The sequence below is a fragment of the Gobio gobio genome (genome assembly GCF_949357685.1).
Source record: "Gobio gobio genome assembly, chromosome: 23".
Classification (NCBI taxonomy): domain Eukaryota; kingdom Metazoa; phylum Chordata; class Actinopteri; order Cypriniformes; family Gobionidae; genus Gobio; species Gobio gobio.
In genome coordinates this window covers 13,237,954-13,263,280 of record NC_137119.1, presented here as the reverse complement: position 1 = coordinate 13,263,280, position 25,327 = coordinate 13,237,954, and the positions used below count along the sequence as shown (strand labels likewise).

The window sequence follows — 25,327 nt, the reverse complement described above, 5'->3', positions numbered from 1 at the left end:
GTTGAATACCGTGGAATATTTAGTAGTGAGGAAATTTCACAAATGAACCGCAGAGGTGGCAACCTATCACTGTACCACGCTTGAATTCACTGAGCTCCTGAGAGCGACCCATTCTTTAACAAATGTTTGTAGAAGCAGTCTGCCTGCCTAGGTGCTTGATTTTATACACCTGTGGCCATGGAAGTGATTAGAATACTCACTTCAGTGATTTGGAGGGGTGTCCCAATACTTTTGGCAATATATTGTACCTCAGTAATAATATTGTCATCACAATTTTATTCATGTAGGAACGGAGTGGCTCCACAGTTCCCTCGATCTTAAACCGAATGCAGACCAAACAGACTCCACCAACTTTCAACAAGACCAACAAGTTCACCTCAGGGTTCCAAAACATTGTGGATGCTTACGGCATCGGAACCTACCGAGAAATCAACCCAGGTATTTCTTATACATTATAAAGGAATTGTTAGATTTTTACAAAAAATACCATAATAATATTTTTAATTTACTATTTAGTTCAGCAATGTGTAAATTATAGGTTTATTTTTTAATAGTTGTATTATTGATGGTTTCTGTTTTGTTTCTTGCAGCGCCATACACAATCATTACATTCCCGTTCCTGTTTGCTGTCATGTTTGGGGACATGGGTCATGGCGTGCTGATGACATGTGCAGCACTGTACCTTGTCATCAGAGAGACCCGTCTGCTTGCTCAGAAGAGTGACAATGAGGTTCTTACATTAATGTTATACAATATCAAATGTGGAGTTGTTAGTGTATGTTAATAATGATCTTTTAACCAATTTAAAATTTCCATTTTACATTCACATTTTAAAAAAGGACAAGCCTTTCTATATATCCAGAACCATCTGCCAATTTCCATGTATTTAACATATGATTATATATCATAGTGTAATCATTAAGTCATATTCAGAGGTGCTGAATTTATATGAATATGTATGATGTTATTAGTATTTTTTTTTTATCAATTTAAAGGTCTATCCTTAGATAGTCATATACTAATATTATATATCTCTTTATTTCATCTCCCTTCTTTTGTGTGTGTGTGTGTAGATGTTCAACATGATTTTTGCAGGCCGTTATATCATTCTTCTGATGGGGATATTCTCAGTCTACACCGGTTTGATCTATAATGACTGCTTTTCCAAGTCCCTCAACATGTTCGGCTCTGGCTGGAGTGTGCGGCCCATGTTTTTCCCTAAGGGAAACTGGACGTAAGTTCACAACATTAAATCGGTGAAACAGTTTGAATATAATTAAACAACATCAGCCGTACAATTTTACTTTGTCAAAAGAATTTAGAATGAAAATAATAACAAAATTAAAAAATGTAAGATTATTTTGTTTCTGTCTTTGTACTGTGTGCGTTTGTTTGTAGATTTGAGACTCTGGATGGTAACTCAGTACTTCAGTTAAACCCTACTGTTCCTGGCGTGTTTGGTGGCCCCTATCCTCTGGGCATTGACCCGGTATGTGCTGTATCACACAAAAACACATGCACACAGACATTAGGGCTGCACAATATTGGAAAAATCTGACACTGCAATATTTACTTTTTATGCAACATATACAGTATTGCGATATGAAGAAATACAGGAGCGTTCACCAGACCACTTAAGCCATATTTGGAAATAATGAATCAATCAGTGGGTGATTTTGTTGGGGAGTGCAAAAAAAGAACAATCTTAACATTTTTTATGCATGCATGTGCATGCAACCCACATGAGAAAATACTATAGTATATTATAGCAAAATTACTTTAGTGTTTTTGAACCATATACTATAGTAAACAAACTCAGTTTAACAATTGACTATAGTTAATTCAACAGTATGCTGTAGTATTTTTAATATAGTATGGTTCAAAAACACTATAGTATTTACTAGAGTAATTTTACTATAATATACAGTACTATAGTATTTTTTAATGTGGGAAAGATAAACAAAATAAAATATCACAAACAAGAACTTCTCTCCCTGTATACTTTTACCCTGTAGTTTATCTCTAGTATTAAAAATGACCAAAATACAGTTCCCTACTAGCCTAAAATGTTCCCTAAAATGAAGTTCCCTAAAATGAGGCATTTATCTTCAACAAATTGTGTGTGAACTACAGAGATGCTGGTATAATGCTGTTCTACTAATGTTCCCCTGTTAGATCTGGAATATTGCCTCAAATAAGCTGACGTTCCTGAACTCGTTTAAGATGAAGATGTCTGTAATCCTGGGTGTCATCCACATGCTGTTTGGAATCACACTGTCGCTCTTCAATCACCTGTAAGTGTGTGTCCAAATGTGTGTGTTTGTGTGTGTGGAGCAGCGAGGGCCCTATCATACATCTGGCGCAATGCGACGGCAAGCACCACGCAAGTGTTTTTTGCTAGTTTCAGCCCAATGCATTAGTTAGTTATCATTTTCATGTCCAGCGCCACGTTGTTTAACCCCCTCGAGTCGGCCGTCGCGCCGGCGTGATCGACTCACTTTTTTTCTTATCAGTGCCAAAGAGACTCAAATAACTCGTTTTTTATCATTCATGCAAGTGTTATACATCATTATAATCTGTTAAGTTTCAAAAAAAAATTGTGTAGTCACAATAAAAACAAAATGTTTTGCTTTTTGCAAAATAAAGAAAACAAACATGATGCGCGATCTGCAGCCTCTCTGTCAAAGACGTTCATTCAGATGTGACCTCAAGCTCTATGCTTGTCTCACAAACATGAGACATATGTCTAAAGAAACGCTGAAATGTCAGATTTTAAACAATGTAAACCAAATCGAAAACAAATTTTCTGTGTTTATGTAATCTGTTTGAAAAGAGTTTTGTTTAAAACAAATTTCTTTGTTTTTTCAAAAACAATGCCTAAACAGTTTTTTCTCAAAAATACAAGCATGTACATACATGTTGCTCACATATCATGGTAGCCCAGTTTGTGCTGAATACAGTGTAATTACCCTTTTGCCATTAATGTGTTTATAAGCAACTGAAAAAAACACAAATGTCAGAGCATGTCAAAACTTCTAAAGGGCCCCAAAAGAGCTCAGACTCCTAGGGGTTAAATAGCAAATGCACACACGGCCATCTGTTCGCCCATGGGCGTGCTGGTCTGAAAACAAGGTGTGTTCAGGCGCATTGTTGGCGCGTTGCTATTTTGAGGCCACTGAAAAAAACTGCACCATTGACTAACAAAAACCTGGTCTAAAGTCAATGGCGCAGTATTTTTTGTGTTATTTAAAGGGCATATTTATAGCAATATGCACCTATAGGGGGGTTCACAATGCGTGTACACTCTGCTTATTACACATACAGGGGCGCTCAGCAGCACACAAACATTTATAAAATAAAAATAAAAGGATTCCTCTCTGGAGAAGCATTCAGTCTTTCCGCTCGCAAATTCCACCATATGAATAGCGAACTGGCTTTTAAAGGGAAATGGGAGATGAGACTGATTGGTTTATTGCATGTTACACCCAAAACACCGATAACTCATTAAGAGACTAGGTACAACCGTTTTCGACCTTGCACCTGGCGCGCAGACCGTTTTTTCCATCGTTAACCTAGCAAAAGTGGATTCGGATGAGCCCTAAGTGCACTTTCGCCATGCGCTTCACACCATGCGCTCAGATCATTAAAATAGGGCCCCTAGAGTTTCATCTACTGCTCTAACTGCAGTTTTTTTTTTGTTCCATGTGTCTCACAGGTACTTTAAGAAACCTCTGAACATTTTCCTGGGTTTCATCCCTGAGATTGTGTTCATGAGCAGTCTGTTTGGTTATCTGGTCCTGCTCATCTTCTACAAATGGATTGCTTACGATGCTGCGACCTCTAAAGACGCTCCCAGTCTACTGATAGCCTTCATCAATATGTTTCTTTTCAACTACAATGACCCCTCCAACAAACCCCTGTACAGAGGACAGGTAATGCTCACATTTACACACAAAAATGGTAGATGGATAGATAGAATTTTGGCTAGAACAGGATAGAGTTCTGGTTGAAAGACTGTGGGATCTCTTTCTATGTGTACATAGGTGGGGATTCAGTCTCTGTTGGTGGTGATAGCTTTGGCTTGTGTGCCATGCATGCTGGTGGTGAAGACTTTGGTCCTGCGCCGTCAGCACCTGTGGAAGAAGCACCTGGTATGTTTATTTTCTCTAACCTCTTTTATTTTATGTCATTAAATGAGTGCATGATGATGAATGGGAATCAACCCTCAATGCATACCGTGGTAATATAACTGCTATTGGCTATTATATTTTTACTTGCCAGACTGTTTATAAATACATATATGATTAATGATTTTGAATTAATGATTTATGTATGAATGACTTGAAATATGCTTCTCTTCACAACATAACAGCTTTTTACAAAGATACATTCATATGCAATATTATTTGAAAGCTTTACAAGTTTTTTTATTTTTTATGGTTGAACTTATGGGCTGGTAGTGATGATTAACACATTATTGATTATTAGGTGTTATATAGATTAAAACTAACAATACTTCTAATAAAATACTACTACTAATTTGGTTACACTTTTTTTTACAGTGTCCTTCTTACACATTACATGTAGTTATTTTATAATAACCCTAAACAAAACCTAATCCTCACCCAATAGTAAGTACATGTATTGAATTAATATTACAAAGTATTTAAATGTATAATTACACTGTAACAAAGACACCTTAAAATAAAGTGTCAAATACACTTTGTATCCATTGATATCAATATGGGCTTTCACACCAGGTAGTTCTAGAAACTAGCCACCAGAATTGTTCCCCAAGAACTAAAAGTTCCCTTAGGAACATTTTCCTGGTTGCATTCGCACCGCTAGTTGGAACTCTGAAGTGACGGACCTTTATTTTGCGGCGGACCTTTATTTTAGCGACGCTGAGAACACCAGAGCCTGAGCACACAGCTATCACATTCTCCGTCTTCATTAGTTTACGATCTGGTTAATAGTCCTGTCTAATATGTTATTAGATAGAACTGTTATACAAAGAAGTAGACAGTATATGAAAAAGTATTATCATTTGCTGTGTGGTTGATGTCCAATGTCACTAGCTGAGCAGAAATATATAATCATGTCTTGCTTGGTCCCCTCAAAGTTGCGTTTGGAATTTCTCTTTGGCATAAAGGTTGAGAGGTCCATCTATCACTTTTTTCCATGTTCTTAGAGTTAGTGTCTGGAGTAAATAAATAGACTATAATCTGTATGTGTACACTGCTTTTTTTTAAATGTCAGGTGCTGGTGTTTCGCGTGCGTTCAGTCTACACTTAAGTCACTGGTAGTTCCTATTGTGCTGGGTTATACCCTACTCTAAAGTAAGAGCTAAATTAATTCCCCCAAAAGGAATTCCTAGCACTAAAATCGTTCCTAGTTCCTGCAATGCAGACACGCCAAAATCTGGGTACTTCCGCCAATAGTTCTAGGAACTATGAAAAGGTTCATCCGGTGTGAATAGGAGTCACTCACTCACTGCACTGTAAAGACAAGGAGTATGAAACTCTCAAATGCTCTGAGTGTTCAAGTATAGGCAAATAAAAACATGTCTGTACAGCGCTTATTCTTAGCTTCTAACTCAATCACTGGTGAGTGATATCTAACAATTTATTATTTAGTCGCCTAGCCCAAAAAGTACTCGCATATGCAAGTGATTTACTCGCAATGTAGAGGATTAAGTGAAATGTTGAAAGGAATGCTTGTTTTGTTTCATTGTCTTTGACAAATACAAAATTGAAATACTACACAAATATTAGTAGATGTAATGAACAAACATTCCTCTGGTACTGGGGTTTGGAGATTTATAGACTGTGAGTATTGTGTTTCCTCAGATGTTTTTTAACAGCATGCCATGGGACAAAGCCAAGTACAACACCTTTCCTGAATTTCTTCACTGATGTATGTTTGTGTGCATATATGTCTGTTTGATAGAGTAGAATTGTGCATGGTTTTTATCTGTGTAGATCAGGGGCGTAGTTTGCAGGGGGGATGGGGGGATGTAACCTCCCCGATAACCAAAACAAGCAAGTACAATCCCCCCAATATTTATACCATGGTTGATGGAAACATAGAATCAGGCTATTATTAACATCACGCGCCCAGAGCTTTTATAAGCACTAAATTCCCGTACGAACAGAACGAACAAACTATCTGCGGAATATGACTGAAGCCCGGTTTATTAAATTGTGCATGAGTGCCGTGCGAATCACCGTATTATCTGCGCGTGTTCACCAGTGAACTCCAAAAGCGTGATAAGATTTGCGCGAGCCGTTCCTATCACGACGCTGATGATAAAATGCATTTGATTCCTATTGAGAATTTACCACTTAAAACTACTATGGAGAAAGTCAAATGTGATCTTAAACAGCCACATAAACTAAAAAGATGAAAAAAGGAGAAAGCATCATCCTGCACCAACATAAATTAGAAAGTTTTTTAAACTACTTATGACCACCCATACTAGAATTTATCAAATTCTATTGTATTTATTGTGGCACATTTTGACTAACTGGTTGTAGAATTCATAATAGATAATATGTTAAGGGAATAGATTTGTCACTAAAGATTTATTTTACAACTGTGGCATGTTGTAGCTATAGTTTTCCCCATGTGTAAAATGTGAAATTAACACTAATGACATCTATTAGAAAAAAAGACTTTCAGATATTCCAAGAGACGACAGGAAATTAACATTTTAATTTTAAGTAAAGAAAAGTAAGAAAGTCTTAAGTAAAATTCTGTCAAACTGATAAGGTTTTAGGTGCTTAAATAATATAAAATACATTATACATCCTTTGTAAACAAGTAATTTTTAACTAGGCGATGGTTTATTGCATTTATCAACCAACTTTGCATGTGGATGATATCGTACAAGAACATTTTTCAAAAATAAATAAACAAGCAAACAATAAATCTCATGAAGGATCATGCCCCGGGACCCCGCTAAACGCTTCACACTTCAACCCCCCCAGTGTTTAAACCAAAACTACGCCCTTGATGTAGATAGAATCACATGATATTGTGAAGGGGGCAAATCTGGTTTGGCCCAATGGGGCACCTACCATGCTTGAAGCATTTACAGCAGGTAAATATTGTTTAGAATAGTTAAGAAAAAGATAATAGATTATGGAAAACTTGTTCCGTTCAAAGTACAGTTTTAGTGCTAAGAGTACTGATGTTCTCAAAATGATAAAATACTTGATTATTGATGATGATATTATTATTAGTTTTAGCAAAATAGTTATATTTGTAGGATTAACATGGAAAGACGCCCTGAAGAACAAAGATATTTTACTCTTTACCATAATGCACAGGGGCATTTCTACAGTTTTTTTAGTCAAACTTAAGGCTTAAATTGATCCATCATAATGTTGAACTAGAATCAGCAGGATTGATGTATTGTATTGCAAATATCCTTCCTAAAATTAGCAAAAATGCCCTAGAGTGTGCCCCACCACTTTAAAATGTGGTGGCCAAAAGTGTGAATTTTACCAGTCAACTTTTGATATATTTAATGGTATTCTATTTTATGCCTGTCTGTGTCTACCCTTGAAAATGTACTCACCCTCAAGTTGTTCCAAACCTATATGAATTTCTTTCTTCTGCTGAACACAAAAGATATTTTGAAGAATATCTGTAACTAAACAATTGATGGGCTGATGCTATGTAAGTCAATGGGGCCATCAACTGTTTGGTTACCCATATTCTTCAAAATATTCTTTTGTGCTCAGCAGAAGAAAGAAATTCATACAGGTTTGGAACATCTTGAGGGTGAGTAAATTATGATATAATTTCATTTTTGGGTGAACTATCCCTTTAAGTGTGTAATGTAATGTTTTCAGACACTAAATGCACGTTCATTTGAATTAAATAAAAAAAAAAAGTAGTATAGTTTAAATTTATGTTAAATGCAATTAGCTGAACTTTAGGGTGCTTTTTTGATCCTTTTGAGTGGCCTGGCTGCTGTGTGATTGACAGGTATAGCTCCATCGTGTTTGGTAGGTGCCCCAAGCAGCCGTACCAGACACAGCATACACTCAGGCGGCCCATGGCATGCTGTTAGCCACACAGACCTTGTTTGTATTTAGTCCCAGATGAGAGAGGCAAGACCTGCCGAGAATCTAGAAACTTTAGAGCAGACAGGCACCAGCTCACCCACCGGACTCACCCAACAGGGCACACAGAAGTTCGGTGGCGTCCGGGTTGGAAACGGGCCTACGGAGGACGAGGCGGAGATCATTGACCACGACCAGCTCTCACAGCACTCAGAGGAAGGAGATGAGGTGGGTGGAGTCTGTGATGTCTGCCAGTTGTTCATGGTGTATATTCCTTATTGCATATACATAAAAATACAACCTTACCTAGTCACAGCTGAGAGATGTTTTGATGGCACACAGAAAAACATTGCTTGAGTTATATTTTCTTGTGAGATGTTGTTGGTTGAGTGCAGTGAGATCAAGTGGAAAAGGTTTATAAACTACCAATTAAACTTACTACTTAATAACTGATAGATGGTTAAGAAATAGGTCGTCCCACAGTGATTTGTGAAATGTAAACAGAGGAGTAACTCCTCACAGAGAGCCTGTTAGCAGCCTGACTCACTCATTCCAAACATACCCACCACTGGAATGTGCAAAATATTTTCATCCCCTGTCTTAACTTTTGACATTTCCTTTAACCGTATGTTCTGACTATCATGTTCTGAGCTGATAAAAACAACAAATAATGAAAATACTCTGGAATGAATAAAAAGCTGCTTTCCGCCATGTTGTTTTAGATATCACATATTAGCTTGGAGAGGCGTTTATTTTAAATAAAAAATAAAGAAATTATTTGAAAAGTGGAAAAGAAATGCCTCACAGGAAATAAAGGGTTTAACAAGTTTGTAATTGGTCTAGAATTGAAATTGGATGTTGTGTCCACATTGACACATGCAGCTCATATTACCACGCTCAAAACCATGGCTCTCTTTTCTGATCAGCAGATTCAATATGGTTATGGGTAGGTGTAGGGGAGGTCTTTAGGGACAGGGACAAGTAATGTCTTTTATGACTTTAATAAATGTAGTAATATTATATGTTGCTATTATTGCATAATGTTTTATACTATACTACAACACACTGAGGTGCAAATTGTATCTGTCACTATTTGCACTAAGTATAAATAACATCTAACTCTTATTTACATCTACCACTCTTTACACTTATTCTAAAATAGCATTTAAAGCTATTTGCACTTAATGCAAAGAAAATACTTTTTATTGATATATACACTTAGTGCAAATAGTCACTGCCTTTTTTATTATTAAATGTGTGTGTCATCACTTGATGTGTATTCTGTTTAAGACACAGTGGAAAGTTAGCCATATAGTGATTCAATAATTTTGGAATGCACTGTAGTTATGAAACTGTTTTGAAACAGTAATTATTTATGGCCATCCTAATTGAATCTTTCTGTATTTTATGATTATGATGAACATGATGAGTTATGACTGTATTATCCACACATGGCATTCATTGTTTGTGGTGTAAGACGATTGCGTAGATTCTCATCTACTGAGATGAAAAAATGAGTGAAAAACACAAGGACATGATCCAGCATGCACATATCTGAATATTGTATAATAGCAGGTCTATCAGTATAAGTGCTTGGTGAATGTATGCCAGTGTTAAAGAGAATGCTACACACACATCACACACCTGCTAATGTTTCCTAAAAGATTGCAGTCTTTATTTGTCTAATCTGTAACCTTTGATCTGCCTTTATTATTATTCTCAGCAGTATGCATTAGAATTTATCACCGTTAATTGAAACATTGATACTATTCTTTCTGATTTGTTTATCTAAAACTCTATTCTCTTCTTTTCAAGCATTCAGAGGAAGAACCGGTAAGATAATTTTCTGTATTGTTACATTTGCATACAATCTTTCTCATATATAATTTATTCATAAAAAGTATGTATAAAAAATATTTATTTAAACAAAATGTTAATGATTTATTCAAATTAACAGCTTTTCATAATGATAGATACACTTTAAATATAAAATATACTCAACGAATTTAAGTAATTTTCTCAAAATATAAATCTCTTTCAATACTTGTCCAATTAAACGTTGAAAAGAAAACACTGTTTCTGTTTAAGAAATTAAATCAAATGGACTAAAAACTGAAAAGGGTCTGTCTGCATCTCACAGTACTACCCCTAGTGAAAAATAAATGTATTTGAAATGCATTTATTTTATGCTAAGTATACTACAAATACATTTACATATTTTTGTACTTAATATAAATACCCTGCAATTGTACTGTTGGCATACTAAATTAATATACTTAAAGTCTGTTAAATTGGAACAACTAATTTTGTACTTAATGCACTTTTAACTTTTAACTAACTTTTTGGGAAATAGTGCTGAGGTCCAACTAAAGATATACTTAAGTATATTTGACTGTGCTAAAATGGAACTATTGCAACTATACTTTAGGTACACTTTAAATATCTTGTATTTAAAGACTGATATTATACAGAGATCATAATTATCCTTAATAAAAGTGTTATTTAAAGTTTAATTATAATATTGTCTCAAATGATATGTCAGTAAATATGTTAACAGATTTGTACTATACTTGCTTTGAAATAAAAGTATTTTAAATACATTTTGGTATAGGTTTTTTTTCACTAGGTACAATATACACCCCTAAATGTATGCTTCTTGCAAAGAAAAAAAATACTTTATGGATGTGGATGTCATTAAACCTACCCTTTACCTTAAACCTAACATCAATACAAATTTACTCTTGAGTTTCATCATTTAAATACTTGCAAAAAAAATTGGGAAATGAAACTAAAGGATTTCCGCCATCTGTGATTTAGAGAATATGATTGAATGCATTATAACTCGGTTGGCGATAGTGAAAAGGAAAAAATGGTAGATGAATGAAAAGAACACATTCTTGAACACACTTACCTGCTGTTTCTTAGTGAGACAGTTATTTCTGCACTTAATCGTTAGATTTATGTAATATGCTTAATATTGTGTTGATACAAACTGACATAAACTACACACTATGAGTCATTCAATAGCCTTGGACTTCAGGTTCCTATGATATCCGGATAACACACCTCTGCTGTAGAACAATGAGGGTGTTGCGTCAGGTTTTCCATGATGGCTTTTGAGCCATTCGGCACACTTAACAAAAGAATCAAGTGGAAAAGGGAAACCAGCCCCTGCCAAGCCAAACTTTACAAGACTTCACAAGTATGATCAGTCCTGTGTTTTCCTTCTTGATAAACACACCTGGCATCAATGTTCCCTCAATTATTTTGCTGACTTTGCTGAGTAAAACCTATGTCTATTGGACAGAAACTTTAACCTGAGCAGGAACACCTTGGATATATTGATGGACTCCAGCTGAAGTGCAGTCAGTACATTTAAGCTATATTTGGATTACAGGTTTTCATACATTTTCAAGCTGGCTTAAGTACGTACATAGTATGTACTCTAAATTTCCATCCATCCCATCTCCAAATTCCAGTCTTGGGCTGCAGGTCCATTGCAGCCTTCTACATTTATTCTAAAATAAACTTAATTAAAGACTCTTCATAGTTTGTTTGTGTATATACTCTGCTCATAACTTGACAATTAAGGAACTGTGATCTTTAGACATAATATGGAAGAAAAAACAAAGCCTTTGTATCTGTAATCTCTCTGGTCTGTTTAAAGACAGGAAACAGATCACTGACATCACAATCATCGCAGCTCTATTGTTCTCAACACTAATGACTTCATGAAGCTTAAACAATATAATAATATTATGATGGAAAGTGAAGATGAATTACGGAGCCAGTGTTCCTTAAAGTAACAGTTCTGTTTTCTAATGCTCATTTATCATTTCAGAATCTGATAACACTTCACTGGATAAGTATGCACACAGTCGCAAAGAACATTTACTTCAGTTAAGAAACTTCCAGTACTTGCAGAAGTGCAAGAACAGAATATCAAAATAATATATGCACAGAAAAACACACACAGAAAAAAAAAACATGTTCAAGTGTGTGCAGAGGGAAGTGGGTGAATAATCAGGATTTGAATAATAAACATAGCACGTAAAAATATTGCATAGACAAACAGCATGGTGCTCGTTGTCAATTAGTTTGGTTTCCAGGGAATGCATGAAATGATAAATAAATGTATACTATAACTGATTCAATGTAAGTCGCTTTTTCTAATTGCATAAAAATAAATGTAAATGAGACCATGGCTATGTTCTGAAAATACTAGCTTACTAATTTCTGAATACTGCATATCATACACTGCATACTGCCTATTGTACGAAGGTATTATACAACAATAAGAATTTCAAACAGTTGTTTTCTACATATTGTAGGGAGGACCGTAAAATATTGTTATTATCTTGGAAAGGAAACTTTATTATTATTTATTTAAAAAAAATGTATTGCATGTTATATAAACATGGCAGTCTGATCAAATAATGAGTCACCTGTAGGTATTTCAAGTTTATTAATTTCAAATTGGCAGTTTAAAGGCAATTTTAAAGGGATAATTCACCCAAAATGAATGTTTTGTTATAATTTACCCCCAAGTCGTTCCAAACCCATAAGACTTTCGTTCATCTTCATAACAAAAATTAACATATTTTCAATGAAACCCGGGAGATTTCTGACCCTCCATTGAAAACTTTGGTGCTTCAAAAAGTCCATAAAGGGATTGTAAAAGAAGTTGAAGTGGTTTAATTCAATTCTTCTAATGCTTCATCTACACTAATCCAGAAATATTTGAAAAGCATTTTTTTCTCTACATTTTGGCCTTCTTTCCACGCTGAGACAGCATTTTTGTAATTTTTGAAGACGCTTTCCCAAGTGGATAAATTGGAAAACGCAGTTTTCGCATTGTAGTGTAGATCGTGAAAACAGAAGTATTTGAAAACGATGACACGTATAGTCATGTGACACATTATGTACAGATAGAGATCTATGTTTATACTGGTATTTGCTTGTATGTGCTATTAACTTTCACAGTTTGCTAAAGACACAAATCTTCATATTATATTATATTATATTATATACAATTGCGTTATAGACCAAACAATGAATGGTAATTGAGTAGGACCTGAACGCACCAGTAAGTGGTGATATATTTTGCTAATAAAGCGATCATGCCAGAAGAATAGCATGAGAATTGTATTATGACTAGTCTCTACGTATCATCTCAGTGAGCTTTTATTACAGACAAGAAACATTTGGAAAATGTTAGAAAACGCTAGTGTGGACGACGAGCATTTGAAACGAAACACAGTTTTCAAATCTATCCGGATTAATGAGGAAATTGCCTGAAGAGACATGATGGCTTTATAGGATAAACATTGCATGTACATGGAGCATATCAAGTGGTAAACGAAAGCACAAAATACAAGATAAATAACAAAATGTCCTTGTTTCGGTCAACTAACCATTTTTTACCTTTTTTGGCTCCTACATTCAAAGATCTTTATTGACTCAATTCTGGTGTTCTTTTTTGTCTGCAGTTTAACTTTGGAGATATGGCTGTTCATCAGGCCATTCACACTATAGAGTACTGCCTGGGCTGCATCTCCAACACGGCCTCATACCTGCGGCTCTGGGCCCTTAGTTTGGCTCATGCTCGTAAGTACACACACACACAGACACACATATAAATATCCACAACATATCCACTGGCTTGTTAAAATATAACTTTCTCTTTCTCTATATATCAGAGTTGTCTGAGGTTCTTTGGGGAATGGTGATGCGTCTTGGGCTGTCCTCTCGGAGTGGTGGTGGATTCTTTGCCCTGTCGATCATTTTTTCTGCCTTTTCCACACTAACAGTCTGCATCTTACTCATCATGGAGGGACTGTCTGCATTCCTGCATGCTCTGCGCTTGCATTGGTGAGATACACACTCCAACTCACATGGTCATTGTTTTAACAGTGTGACCACAGACAAATTATTTATTTATTTTGAAATTTAAACAATTGATCTTTAACATTTTTGTTCAGTCATAAAACTCTAGATGACGCAGACTGATAGTTCCTTAACATGCCATCTGTTAGCAATCACATCATTTTCTACATGGCACAAGCTGATTGGCCTCTGCTTATTCTGCAGCCAATGACATTGCTTGCTCAACATTTAAATATTCTGGTTCAGTGTTCACTGTAAGCCAGTCCTACAGAGTTTAGAATTCCTCTAAATCCCTCCACCTCCCCCAGCTCCACCTGTCTATATCTGCCTATTCGTGCAGGCAGCAGCATATCTTACATGCTCACAGCAGCATGTCTGTGTATCTAGTCCATATTTGCTTTGCAGTAGAAACATGCGTAGCAGATCTTGTCAAAGTTCCTTTCAAAGAATGTCTGTTCACATGGCAGCCATATTTGCTACGCCTCAGGGCAGCTATTTTGAGCATCTAAGACCAAGTCCTATCTACTTGAATAGGGGAATCTTGAAATCTCAAAAACTACTTGCTGAATTCACAATTAAATAACTTATTTCAAATCAGCAACAAAATCTGACATGAACAGTCCTATAAATGTTGTTTCTTATGTTCAAATGTTATGTCAAAAAGCTTATTTTTCAGGCTGGATCAGCCAATGCGCATGCACAGTCCTAAGCGCACGTCACAGATCACTGATGCTATGTCGCAATTTGCATACTATCCATCCTAATTAGCATTTGAAATGAGAATTAGTGTGTCCCAAATCGTAGTATGTTGAAAAGAGTATTCCAAAGATCTTACTTAAGAAGTCTTACTTTTTTATACTTTTTTAAATCCATGCACAAACGGCTAATATTGCCCACAACCCATTGCGCATTGGACGAGGATTCTATTAGAACTACAAAAACAAGTAAAAAGTGTTAAAAAGCTACAAACATGGCGGATGTGCGGTTAAGTAGAGAGGTTTAGATAAATGGGTTAATAATCAGTATCTAACCTGACAGAAAGATATTTATTCAATGTTATTGACATTATATTTAATCTGCAACAGCATTGTGAACTTTTGTAATGATACTTTTGGTCATTAACTTTTAAATCAGTTCTCCGCATGAAAGATTTACAACAGGAAATTAAATGAAATTGAATGTGGAGGATTTTAACTGTAACAAGATGATTGACAGGGCAGTTTAAACAGTGACAGGATGCACATAACTAAGCGACAGAACTGTCCATTAAAGACGCAATTATGACGAAGTAGTATGTCCCAAAGCTTGCCTACTATTCTACTACACACTCACAAAACAGTACATACTTTTAGGGCATAGGATCAGTAAGCGAATTAGGATGCAGCTTGACTATTTCGACAGCAATTGGAGCTTCTAACGGCAGCTGTAGTGATGCGATGACTTTATCAATCAGCGATTGGCCCTCTTATTTAGAAGGTGGGTCTTTTTCCATTTTATTGTAAATTGCACATTCTCCCATTCATAAGTGAGTGCACCGTCTTTCTATATATAAAGTCTTTATCCATTGTCATATCCATTAACATGCCAAATCCATTCCGAGAGTCATGATTGAAATTATGTTAGCAAAAAACTATGAATGAGTGAATGGAGCTGTACAGCTTAGAGGATTAGTCTCTTCTAGAATTTTTTTTTAAATCACTCTATCCTTGCCACTCTTTTCTGTTAATATCTGAATGTCTAGATTATGTCATCCTTCTGAAATGTGCTACAGAGGAAAAGAGTGTGAAGAGGAAATGTAAACATATCACTGCCTCTTAAAAATAACATTATGTCCTATTAACTGACTTTATTTTATTATTGCAAGGCAGAACTGTCTTTACATTGTCCAAACATTCAGTCTAGGGTTTGTTCTAAACTCTTGACTCAAAGCATTAAACTTTTGCAATTGATTCCACTCATGCTGCTTAAAGTGATTCTAATAAAGCAAAAATCCAGACTGAACAAATCCAATTTGTTCATGTGATCGGGGCAGATCTGTCTGCTGCAGATATTATTTCACAAATTTAATTACAGGAATAACACATACCTAGTCTGATGGCATTGTTTCACCCAGTGCGATATACTGTATATAAATATAGTACATCGATCATTATCAGCAAACTGTTTCTGCAGCTAAAACGTAATGTACATTTCTTGTTGATACTCTAGAAGACAATACACATTCCACCTGCTGAAACATAAAATGGTCAAAAGTGCAGTATTTCAATGGACCAAAATTGTATTTTACATCTGCTTGTTATTTTATCTCATATTTTATTTATTTCATTCATTGCCTGATGAGGTCATATATTGACACACGCAGTTTACTATGCTATAGTGACGGTAAGAATAATTTTTAGTGAGAGGCGCTAATTGTGGCATTTCAGTGTCATTCCCGGCCCGACTCATTTGCAATGCTTTCCACGTCCAATTCTTACACAGACATGTTGGAGGTAAATGATGTTCTGCACTCTTGGGGTTTTTATTTGTTCCATGTGTGGAAAGATGGAAGAGTCTTTTCTCTCATGACATAAATATTTACCACAGCAGTGAGACATTCCTTCACTCTTAAATGTTCCCTTATTCTTTGTATTTTCTAATTTACACAAACAGGACCAACATCTGAAATAAGGAGGCAATGTTCCTTCTCTGTGGTCATTTCTTTTCTTTTTTTAACCCAAATGTGAAATCTTTTTGTTTTGTTTAATTTGATGTTTAAAAGTTTCTGGATATAAGGCATAAATGAAACAGCATTTACTTTTTTCTCATAATTTTTTTCCTAGAATGAACTGCCTCCATCGGCTCCTCAGAAAACGTCCTTGTCATGCACACAATCACTCAGCTTTCTGTTTGATTTCAAAAGTTTGCGTCTGGATATTACCTTACTCAAAATCTCAACCTTCAGTTCAAAAATATGTTCTCTTCACTGCAAATCTAAACACGGTTATCTATGAGCTGCTGATAGTGACGGAATGTGTGATTATAACTTTTTTTTTTTTTTTTCACTTCTTATCTTTGGATAAACCTGGAGAAATTGAAAAATGGGCCCATTATAGATAAAGTAGGAGAAATAGCCCAAATAACAATTTGCCCACAGAGCTTAAAGGGACAGTTCACCAAAAAAATGAAAATTAGCCCATGATTTACTCCCCCTCAAGCCATCCTTTGTGTATTTGACATTCTTCTTTCAATCAAATAGCCTACAATTGTTATATTAAACAAGTTATATTAAAAAATGTTGCTAATCCAAGCATTAAAATGGCTGTGAATGGCAGCCCAAAAAAGTGTATCCTTCCATTATAAAAGTAATCCACATGGCTCCGTGGGGTTAATAAAGGCCTTCTGAATGGAAGCGATGCGTTTTTGTAAGAAAAATATCCATATTTAACACATTATAAAGTAAAATATATAGCTTCCGGCGGACCACCTTCTGTATTCGACTTACAAAAAAGTGTAACTGGCGCAACAATGTCGTTGTACATTGCGTAAGCATTTTGAACTGGGAGAGGCGCTACACTTTCTTCATAAGTTGAATATGGAAGCCGGTCCACCGGGAGCTAGATATTTTACTTTATAACTGTTAAATATGGATATTTTTCTTGGAAGAGAAATCTATCTTGGAAGAGCCAGGACATTTTTAATATAACTCTGATTGTATTTGTCTGAAAGAAGACACATACACACCTAGGATGGCTTGAGGGTAAGTAAATTACGGGATAATTTTCATTTTTGGGTGAACTATCCTTTTAATGGTATGAAAGTATACAAAATGAGACTAATACAAAATACAAAAATGCTTATATTAAAAAAATAAGTTATGACCTTTGCACAGAACATTCAAAGAGCATTTTGTGTATTTGTTTTACAGTCTTACTATAATGTATATATTTTTTTATTCTGGATTTAAACTGATTTTTTTCTCTTGTCACATCGCGTCTTTGATAATACAGACTACGTGATTGTCACTTACGTGATCGAGCATCGATTTACCATCGATTTCGGCAATTGTGGCAAGTCAAAATCGGTATCCAGGCTAAGACAACTAAGGGCAAGCTCACACTACAGGACTGTAGTGCCTGATTTGCTGTAGTGCTCACACAACACAACAAGGTTTCTTGTCATCTGTCATTGTCTTGTCATAGCTGACAAGGTGCACAAAACAGAAGGCAGTACCAACCAAGAGCGGAATTTTTTTTTTTCAAAATATTGTTCAAAAGTAATTTCAAGATATTTCTGTTTATACCATCTGCACTGTGACCGGCTGGATTATTTTCACCTTGTTGTTGCACACTACAAGATTATGTGGTGTTGATATCAAACAGACATTGGAAATCGGTCTGCGATAGCAAAATCCAGAGAGTCATGTAGCGTGAGCTTGCCTTAAGGATACAGGAACTACACAGAGAAAAAACAGTGATCAAATGAAACAGAAATAATCTACAACCTAAATTTCCACCAAACATAACATGTAACATACTCATGTGGGGGCCGATATCGACAGGTGGCAAAAAAACAAAAAATAGCCTAATATTGGCAGATTATCGTACAGTACCATTTAAACATTTGGGGCCAGAGTTACTAAACAGGGCAAATTAGTGTGAGAGCGCAATTCCACAAAAGAGCCAATGGGAGTGGAAAGTTCTGCGCGTGATTTACTGATAACATGCAAATTAAAGAACACAGACGCAGCCGGATCATTTACATAATGACCAACGCAATCTACCAAGAGCAGTACTCTCCTCCCATAAATGTTGCGTCTGGTAGGGAAACTCCTACAAATGCATATGCAGTAAGGTCAGCAGCAAAAATAACAATAAATATATAAAAAAATGTAATCACTTTTTTTAGAAAAATATTAAGAAACAAATGTTTTTAAGCACCAAATCAGCATATTGGAATGATCATGTGACACTGAAGACTAATGAAAGAAGAGTAATGATGCTGAAAATACAGCTTTGCCCACACAAGGAATAATTTATTGTAAAATATATCACAATAGAAAACAAATTTTTTTAAACACATTTTTTAACTTTTTAAACAAATAAATGCTGCCTAAATGAGCGTAAGAGACTTTTTATGCTTTGCAAGTGTATCAAGTGTTTCAGTGCAGCCAGTGCATGTATGAATGAGAGGGCATCCCTGTTGAAAAAAACAGCATATGCTGCTTAGGTATGTTTTGAAGCATGGCAGCTGGTTTGAGCTGGTTTAAGCTAGTCCTGTGCTGGTTATAAGCTGGTCCTGAGCTGGAGCTAGTTTTTTCGGACCAGCACTTGACCAGCTTAAACCAGCTCATGACCAGCTAAGGACCAGCTTAAACCAGCTCAAACCAACTGCCATGCTTCAAAACATACCTAGCCAACATATTCAGTTTTTTTTTTCCAACAGGGATGAGAGGCATTTTGGCCACTGATAGCTGCCATAGTATAGCAGACTCCCCACCGGTTGACACATTCCTCATATGGTCATATATAGCCCAACCCCAATTCTCACTCTTTTACTACAGCACTCTTTTGCTTTTGAGGAAATAACTACAACATACTTTAGTAAATAAAGTTGGAAGTAAAATGTTGTCAACAGGAATCCACATGTGTTTTTCAAATTAAATGTCCTGCTCTGACAATGTGGCCTTTTGTCCTGTCTTTCCTGTCATTTAGGGTGGAGTTCCAGAACAAATTCTACACAGGACAGGGCTTCAAGTTTGTCCCGTTTTCCTTCGAGAGTATTCTGGAGGGTCGGTTTGATGAATGAGCTACTACAACTCCATCAAATATCATCAGTTCCCTCTTCTGCATGGATCCTGTCTCACCCTGTCCTCTTCAGGAGCAGTGCTGTCTGGTGAAGTGTTTGTAAAATGTGACCCCTGACCTCTAAATGCACATTTTCTGGGGTGTTTTTGAGATGTGATGTTCTGTAAGCCTTTCTCCCAGATTTATTGCCTTTCTGTAAACAGTCCCACAGAAATCTATCAACTATAATGGATGTAATGGTTGTATTATATGGCTATAAATCAGCCAGTGTAGTCAGTGACCTAATTAAAAACTGTAAGGAGTCCTGATTGGAAATCTAGATTGATGAATTACTGTATTTTGAATCATTTTACAGCCTGCACTAAAAAAGAGCCACATCTAACAAATGATATATTGTAGAGCAGAGCAAAACTGGAATGTATGTTCACTATAGAAATTTTCATGACTTTTACATGTTTAAAATGTTTAGATTTCCACAGCTGTCACAGCTAACCATGAAAACCTGCTCTAAAACCATCAGTAAGCCTAGCCTTTATGTTACATGATGGATCAATAGATAAACACTAATTAATGTTGTGGTTTTACTGCTGATGTTATTCTGCATCTGTCTCTCCACAAAACCCCTCTACTGTATTCATGTCGTTTTGAAGGGAAAGATGAATTAGATGGTTTCTGGGAGTGGGATATCTCAACCTTTAGTCAAACTGACTCTCAGTTGACCCCACATGTTGCAGCTAGTCATAAAAGGCAACATTTAACTTATGAGTAAATGTTAACATCCTGATAGTGAATTAACAGCAATGGATATATCATAAGGCAGCTTGTTAAAGGTGTCAATGTTTGGTGGACAGCTTTGTCTTGCTTAAAAGTGAAACATATCAATGTGGAAATAAAATGTAAAAGATTCTATTTATTATCTATTTATTTGTTGCTGTGTTTTATTGTTTTGCTGTGGTGATGTGGCTTTTACATGCAGAAAAGAGTGTTTGTGCATGAATGAACATTTCAGTAAGGCTTATACAATCAAAACAGTCAAACATGTTTGTTGTTCAGTGTGAAACCCTGTTCCTCCTAAATTCGACAATTAAACATCTGGGGTCAATAAACGCATGTCTGTATTTTTTTTTTTTTTTTTAGTCTAAGACTTTTTTTCTCTTCAAATACACATTTGATTGTTGGTCAAAGTGAAGAAAAAAAAGTAATATATTACTCACCCATATGTCATCCCTAACCCGTAAGACTTTCGTTGATCTTCGAAAAACACAAGTGAAGATATTTTTTATGAAATCTGAGAGATTTCTGTCCCTCCATAAACAGTCGACACAACAACCACTTTGTCACTTCAAAAAGGTTCATAAAAAGATTGTAAAACTAATCCATGTTGAGCAATAGCTCAAAAGTGCTGTGTAACACACAAGAATGAACCTCATTGGTTCTTGTGGAAGCTCAAGCGTGCTGCGTAACATGAGAATGAACCTCACTGGTTCTTGTGGAAGCTCAAGCGTACTGCAAAACACGAGAATGAACTTCATTGGTTCTTGCTGAAGCTCAAACGTGCTGCATATCGCAGGGATGAACCTTATTGGTTCTTGTGGAAGCTCAAAAGTGCTGCGTAACACAAGAATGAACCTCATTGGTTCTTGCTGTAGCTCAAACGTGCTGTGTAACACGGGAATGAACTTCATTGGTTCTTGTGGAAGCTCAAATGTGCTGCGTAACACAAGAATGAACTTCATTGGTTCTTGTGGAAGCTCAAACGTGCTGCGTAACACAAGAATGAACCTCATTGGTAATAAAATGGTAAATGGACTGCATTTATAAAGCGCTTTCAAAAGACCCATGGCCATCCAAAGCGCTTTACATATTTCCTCACATTCACCCATTCATACACCGACACCGGTATCAGCCATGCAAGGCGCATCCAGCTCGTCGGGAGCAGCTGGGGTTAGGTGTCTTGCTCATGGACACCTCGACACTTGGTCAGGTGGAACCGGGGATTGAACCACCAACCTGGTTTGTAGACAACCTACATGAACCACTGAGCCACTGCTGCCCAAACATGCTGTGCAACATGAAAATGAACCTCATTGGTTCTTGTGGAAGCTCAAACGTGCTGCATAACATATGAGAATGAACCTCATTGGTTCTTGTGGAAGCTCAAACGTGCTGCTTAACACATGAGAATGAACCTCATTGGCTCTTGAGTAAGCTCAAAAGTGCTGTGTAACATGAGAATGAACCTCATTGGTTCTTGTGGAAGCTCAAACGCGCTGCTTAACTCATGAGAATGAACCTCATTGGCTCTTGTGGAAGCTCAAACGTGCTGCATAACATATGAGAATGAACCTCATTGGTTCTTGTGGAAGCTCAAACGTGCTGCTTAACACATGAGAATGAACCTCATTGGCTCTTGAGGAAGCTCAAAAGTGCTGTGTAACATGAGAATGAACCTCATTGGCTCTTGAGGAAGCTCAAAACTGCAATGTAACATGAGAATGAACCTCACTGGTTCTTGTGGAAGCTCAAACATGCTGTGTAAGATGAGAATGAACCTCATTGGTTCTTGTGGAAGCTCAAACGTGCTGCATAACTCATGAGAATGAACCTCATTGGTTCTCGCACTTCAAGCGAATATGCTTGGGCTTCCGTTTATCACAACTTATGTGTGCATTAATCAATGTTTATATGTAAATAAAGCCCTAAATTCAATCTGTAAATCATATAATAAAGTGATTGTGTGTCTCTTCAGAAAATTTTAATTAAACAACTCAATACATATGGGTTCGTTTTAAAATCTCTTTATGAACTTTTTGAAGCGTCAACGTGGTAGTTTCGTGGACTGTCAATGGAGATACAGAAATTTAGCAGATTTTATGAAAAAAATATCTGAATTTGTGTTCTGAAGATGAACAACGAGTCTTATGAGTTTGAACCGACATGAGGGTGAGTAAATTATGACAATTTTTTGGTGAACTAAAGGGTCATTTGGTGTTGTGAAACTGACATATTTATTATATTTGTTATAAAATCAGATAGATAGCATCTAAAGATCTGATTTAGTTTTAATTAATTTAATATTAAAAATAACATGGAAAGTTTTCTTGTTTCTTGACCCTCTGGCCATGGAAGATACAGATAGATACGCCTCATAAGACAATGAATAACTTAATGAATTCACCAGGCTTTACAGCTACAGTGGCTCCAGATTTCCTTCAAGTTTGTGTCCAACTTCCTGTACATGCAGATGGAGGAAGAAAGGCAAGCATAGGTGGAAAAATTGAATATTTGCTCGGTGAACCCTTTACTATACAATTACTCTCTATTGTGAAATTCCCTATAGACTGCATTCTGCTGCTGTTCATTTTTTTTTTAGCAAGTTTTACATATTGCATAAATGCCCAATATTATTACTAAAACAATAAATAACCAGGTCCACACTTAATCTGCATGTCAATCCACAGAAAGCAATTTCAACTGAATTTAAACATCTATGCATGTATTAATTATTTTGTCTGAGGCATTTTGTTGTCAGTAAAAGTGTACAATAGTACTCTCAGCTCGGTTTAACAAATGTACCTTGTTTAAATCCATTCAACAGATGTTCTTCCAAAATAAAATGCACAAAAGGCATAATGTCTCAGTATAAGTAAATATTTCCAATACAGCTCCAATTTAGCTTTCAACTTTACAGAAGAAATGCAAGAACTTTGAATTCAGACTTTAATATACTAATGAATTAAATGCAAATAATCAGTCAACAAAGAATACGTGGTAACACTTTAGTGTGGGGAACGACTTGAGCTCATCTCAAGTCTTCTCAGTGAAGTTTGCCAATTCACAAATTGCCTGATCTGAGAACAGAGAGCAACAGCTTTTTCAGAGGCCTTGGTTTTTTCAGAAGCAACTACCTGCTTTTTCAGAGGCCTTGGTTCCAGAAGTATTTTTCTCATTTAATTAAAGCGTTTTTAAAGCCAAATTTTAAAGACTTCTCACTCATCAACCAATAAAGCAGAACATCACAAGCAAATACACAAGATTGTGCCTAAATTCTTTAAGAAAGACACACTCTAAGATGCAGTGCAACTAAACAATGGTAGGCCTATAACTGAAAACAGCAGATAAAAAAAAAAAGTTTCTTCAGTGTCAAAATAGTGATGCAGCTAACCAAAAATAGTAGATAATTACTTTTAAAATAAATGGAAAGATGAGGAATTATTCTATTGTCCAAACACAAGGACAATAGAATATTGTTTTTTTTTTTTTTTTTTTTTTTTTTTTTTCACCCAATTACATTCACTTAGGGTGCAATTTGCCATTCATTTGGCGCTCCCTGCTGAATAGTACAGGTAGTGCTTTGCTTTTCCTTTTCCTTATTAAAGATTAAATACAGTGTTGGCTCCTCAGAAGCCAAAGAAAGCATAATGTAAAAAATATTATATATATATATATATATATATATATATATATATATATATATATATATATATATATATATATATATATATATATATATATATATATATATATATATATATATATATATATATATATATATATATATATATATATATATATATATATTTAGTTATTTATTTATTTATTTATGTAATTTATTTATTTATTTATTTATGTAATTTATTTTTCCAACGTGAATGTTGCTATGTAAAGTTTTTTTTAAATGCAGTTTTTTAACTAATACTGATTGAGCTGAGAGAACTTCATATTTTAATTTCACACTGTTACAAAGGGTTGGACAAAATTGTGTAAACACCTGGGGAAAATAAGGTTTTACCAGATTTTGCCTTTAATACAGCTTCCAACCTAATTATAGTAATCCAACTTTTGAATAGTCTCCAGGTGTAATGTCTAGTGTTTTGGTTTTGTTTCTTGTTAAGGTTCAAGTTCTGATTTATTATGTTCACTGTCTTGTCTTCCTGGTTTTGTCATGTGATCCTATCATGTGTTCCATTGTCATGTGTTTCCCTTGTCCTCTTGAGTTATGTTAGGTGTGTTCGACATCGGCTGCGGCTGGATGCAACTGATCGGCGAGAGTAGCCGCGTGCAGGCGGGGAGGAGCTGCAAACACAGACGTGAAGTCGGACACTTTCTGCTTCCCGCTGTGACGCTCGCGCTGTGTTTGCACACTTTATCAGCTGAAGTGAAATAAATGCAATATTTGGCAATACACAGATGTTTCAGAGACATTATTGTCATGTAATACTTTATGCACTGCTTAATACAGCGTGTGTTTTTACAAGAATAAAGTTCAACATATAAGCCTACACTATCAATGAAGTGGGGTCTATGTTTTTAATCAGTTATATTTTGATAAACATGACAATATAACATCGCGACTACATGAAAGGAGGTTTTACTGTTATAAAAAACAGATTTGTGCGCATTAGTGGAGCTGAAGGTTTTAGAATAAACACGAAACACACGTGATCGCTGTCATGCGGTGAATCTGGCCAATCGTGGAATGGCTGTGTCGTCATCAGAGCCCGTGCAGCCTCATGCAGTCGCTCTCGAGAAACTGCACCGGCTGTAATCGTCGTCTGCTCTCGAATCGCTCTCGCGGCACTT

At 35.9% G+C, this 25,327-nt stretch overlaps 1 protein-coding gene across 3 annotated transcripts in view; it reads left to right on the top strand.

The window, feature by feature from the left end:
- The window catches only part of atp6v0a1b (ATPase H+ transporting V0 subunit a1b), a 37,364-nt gene extending 16,511 nt beyond the window's left edge, over nucleotides 1-20,853 (top strand). The window contains exons 11-22 of one of the 3 annotated variants that reach the window (XM_079806093.1): nucleotides 288-438; nucleotides 591-730; nucleotides 1,074-1,234; nucleotides 1,399-1,489; nucleotides 2,176-2,294; nucleotides 3,716-3,932; nucleotides 4,044-4,151; nucleotides 8,106-8,300; nucleotides 9,888-9,905; nucleotides 13,562-13,679; nucleotides 13,772-13,943; nucleotides 19,652-20,844. In XM_079806093.1, coding sequence (XP_079662219.1) covers nucleotides 288-438; nucleotides 591-730; nucleotides 1,074-1,234; nucleotides 1,399-1,489; nucleotides 2,176-2,294; nucleotides 3,716-3,932; nucleotides 4,044-4,151; nucleotides 8,106-8,300; nucleotides 9,888-9,905; nucleotides 13,562-13,679; nucleotides 13,772-13,943; nucleotides 19,652-19,745 — 1,584 coding nt within the window. In that variant the 3' untranslated portion in view covers nucleotides 19,746-20,844. Of the gene's footprint in view, nucleotides 1-287; nucleotides 439-590; nucleotides 731-1,073; nucleotides 1,235-1,398; nucleotides 1,490-2,175; nucleotides 2,295-3,715; nucleotides 3,933-4,043; nucleotides 4,152-8,105; nucleotides 8,314-9,887; nucleotides 9,906-13,561; nucleotides 13,680-13,771; nucleotides 13,944-19,651 lie in introns of all 3 variants that reach the window. The other 2 variants (XR_013815668.1, XR_013815669.1) reach the window with 2 other exon arrangements.
- Nucleotides 20,854-25,327: the final 4,474 nt, after the last annotated feature.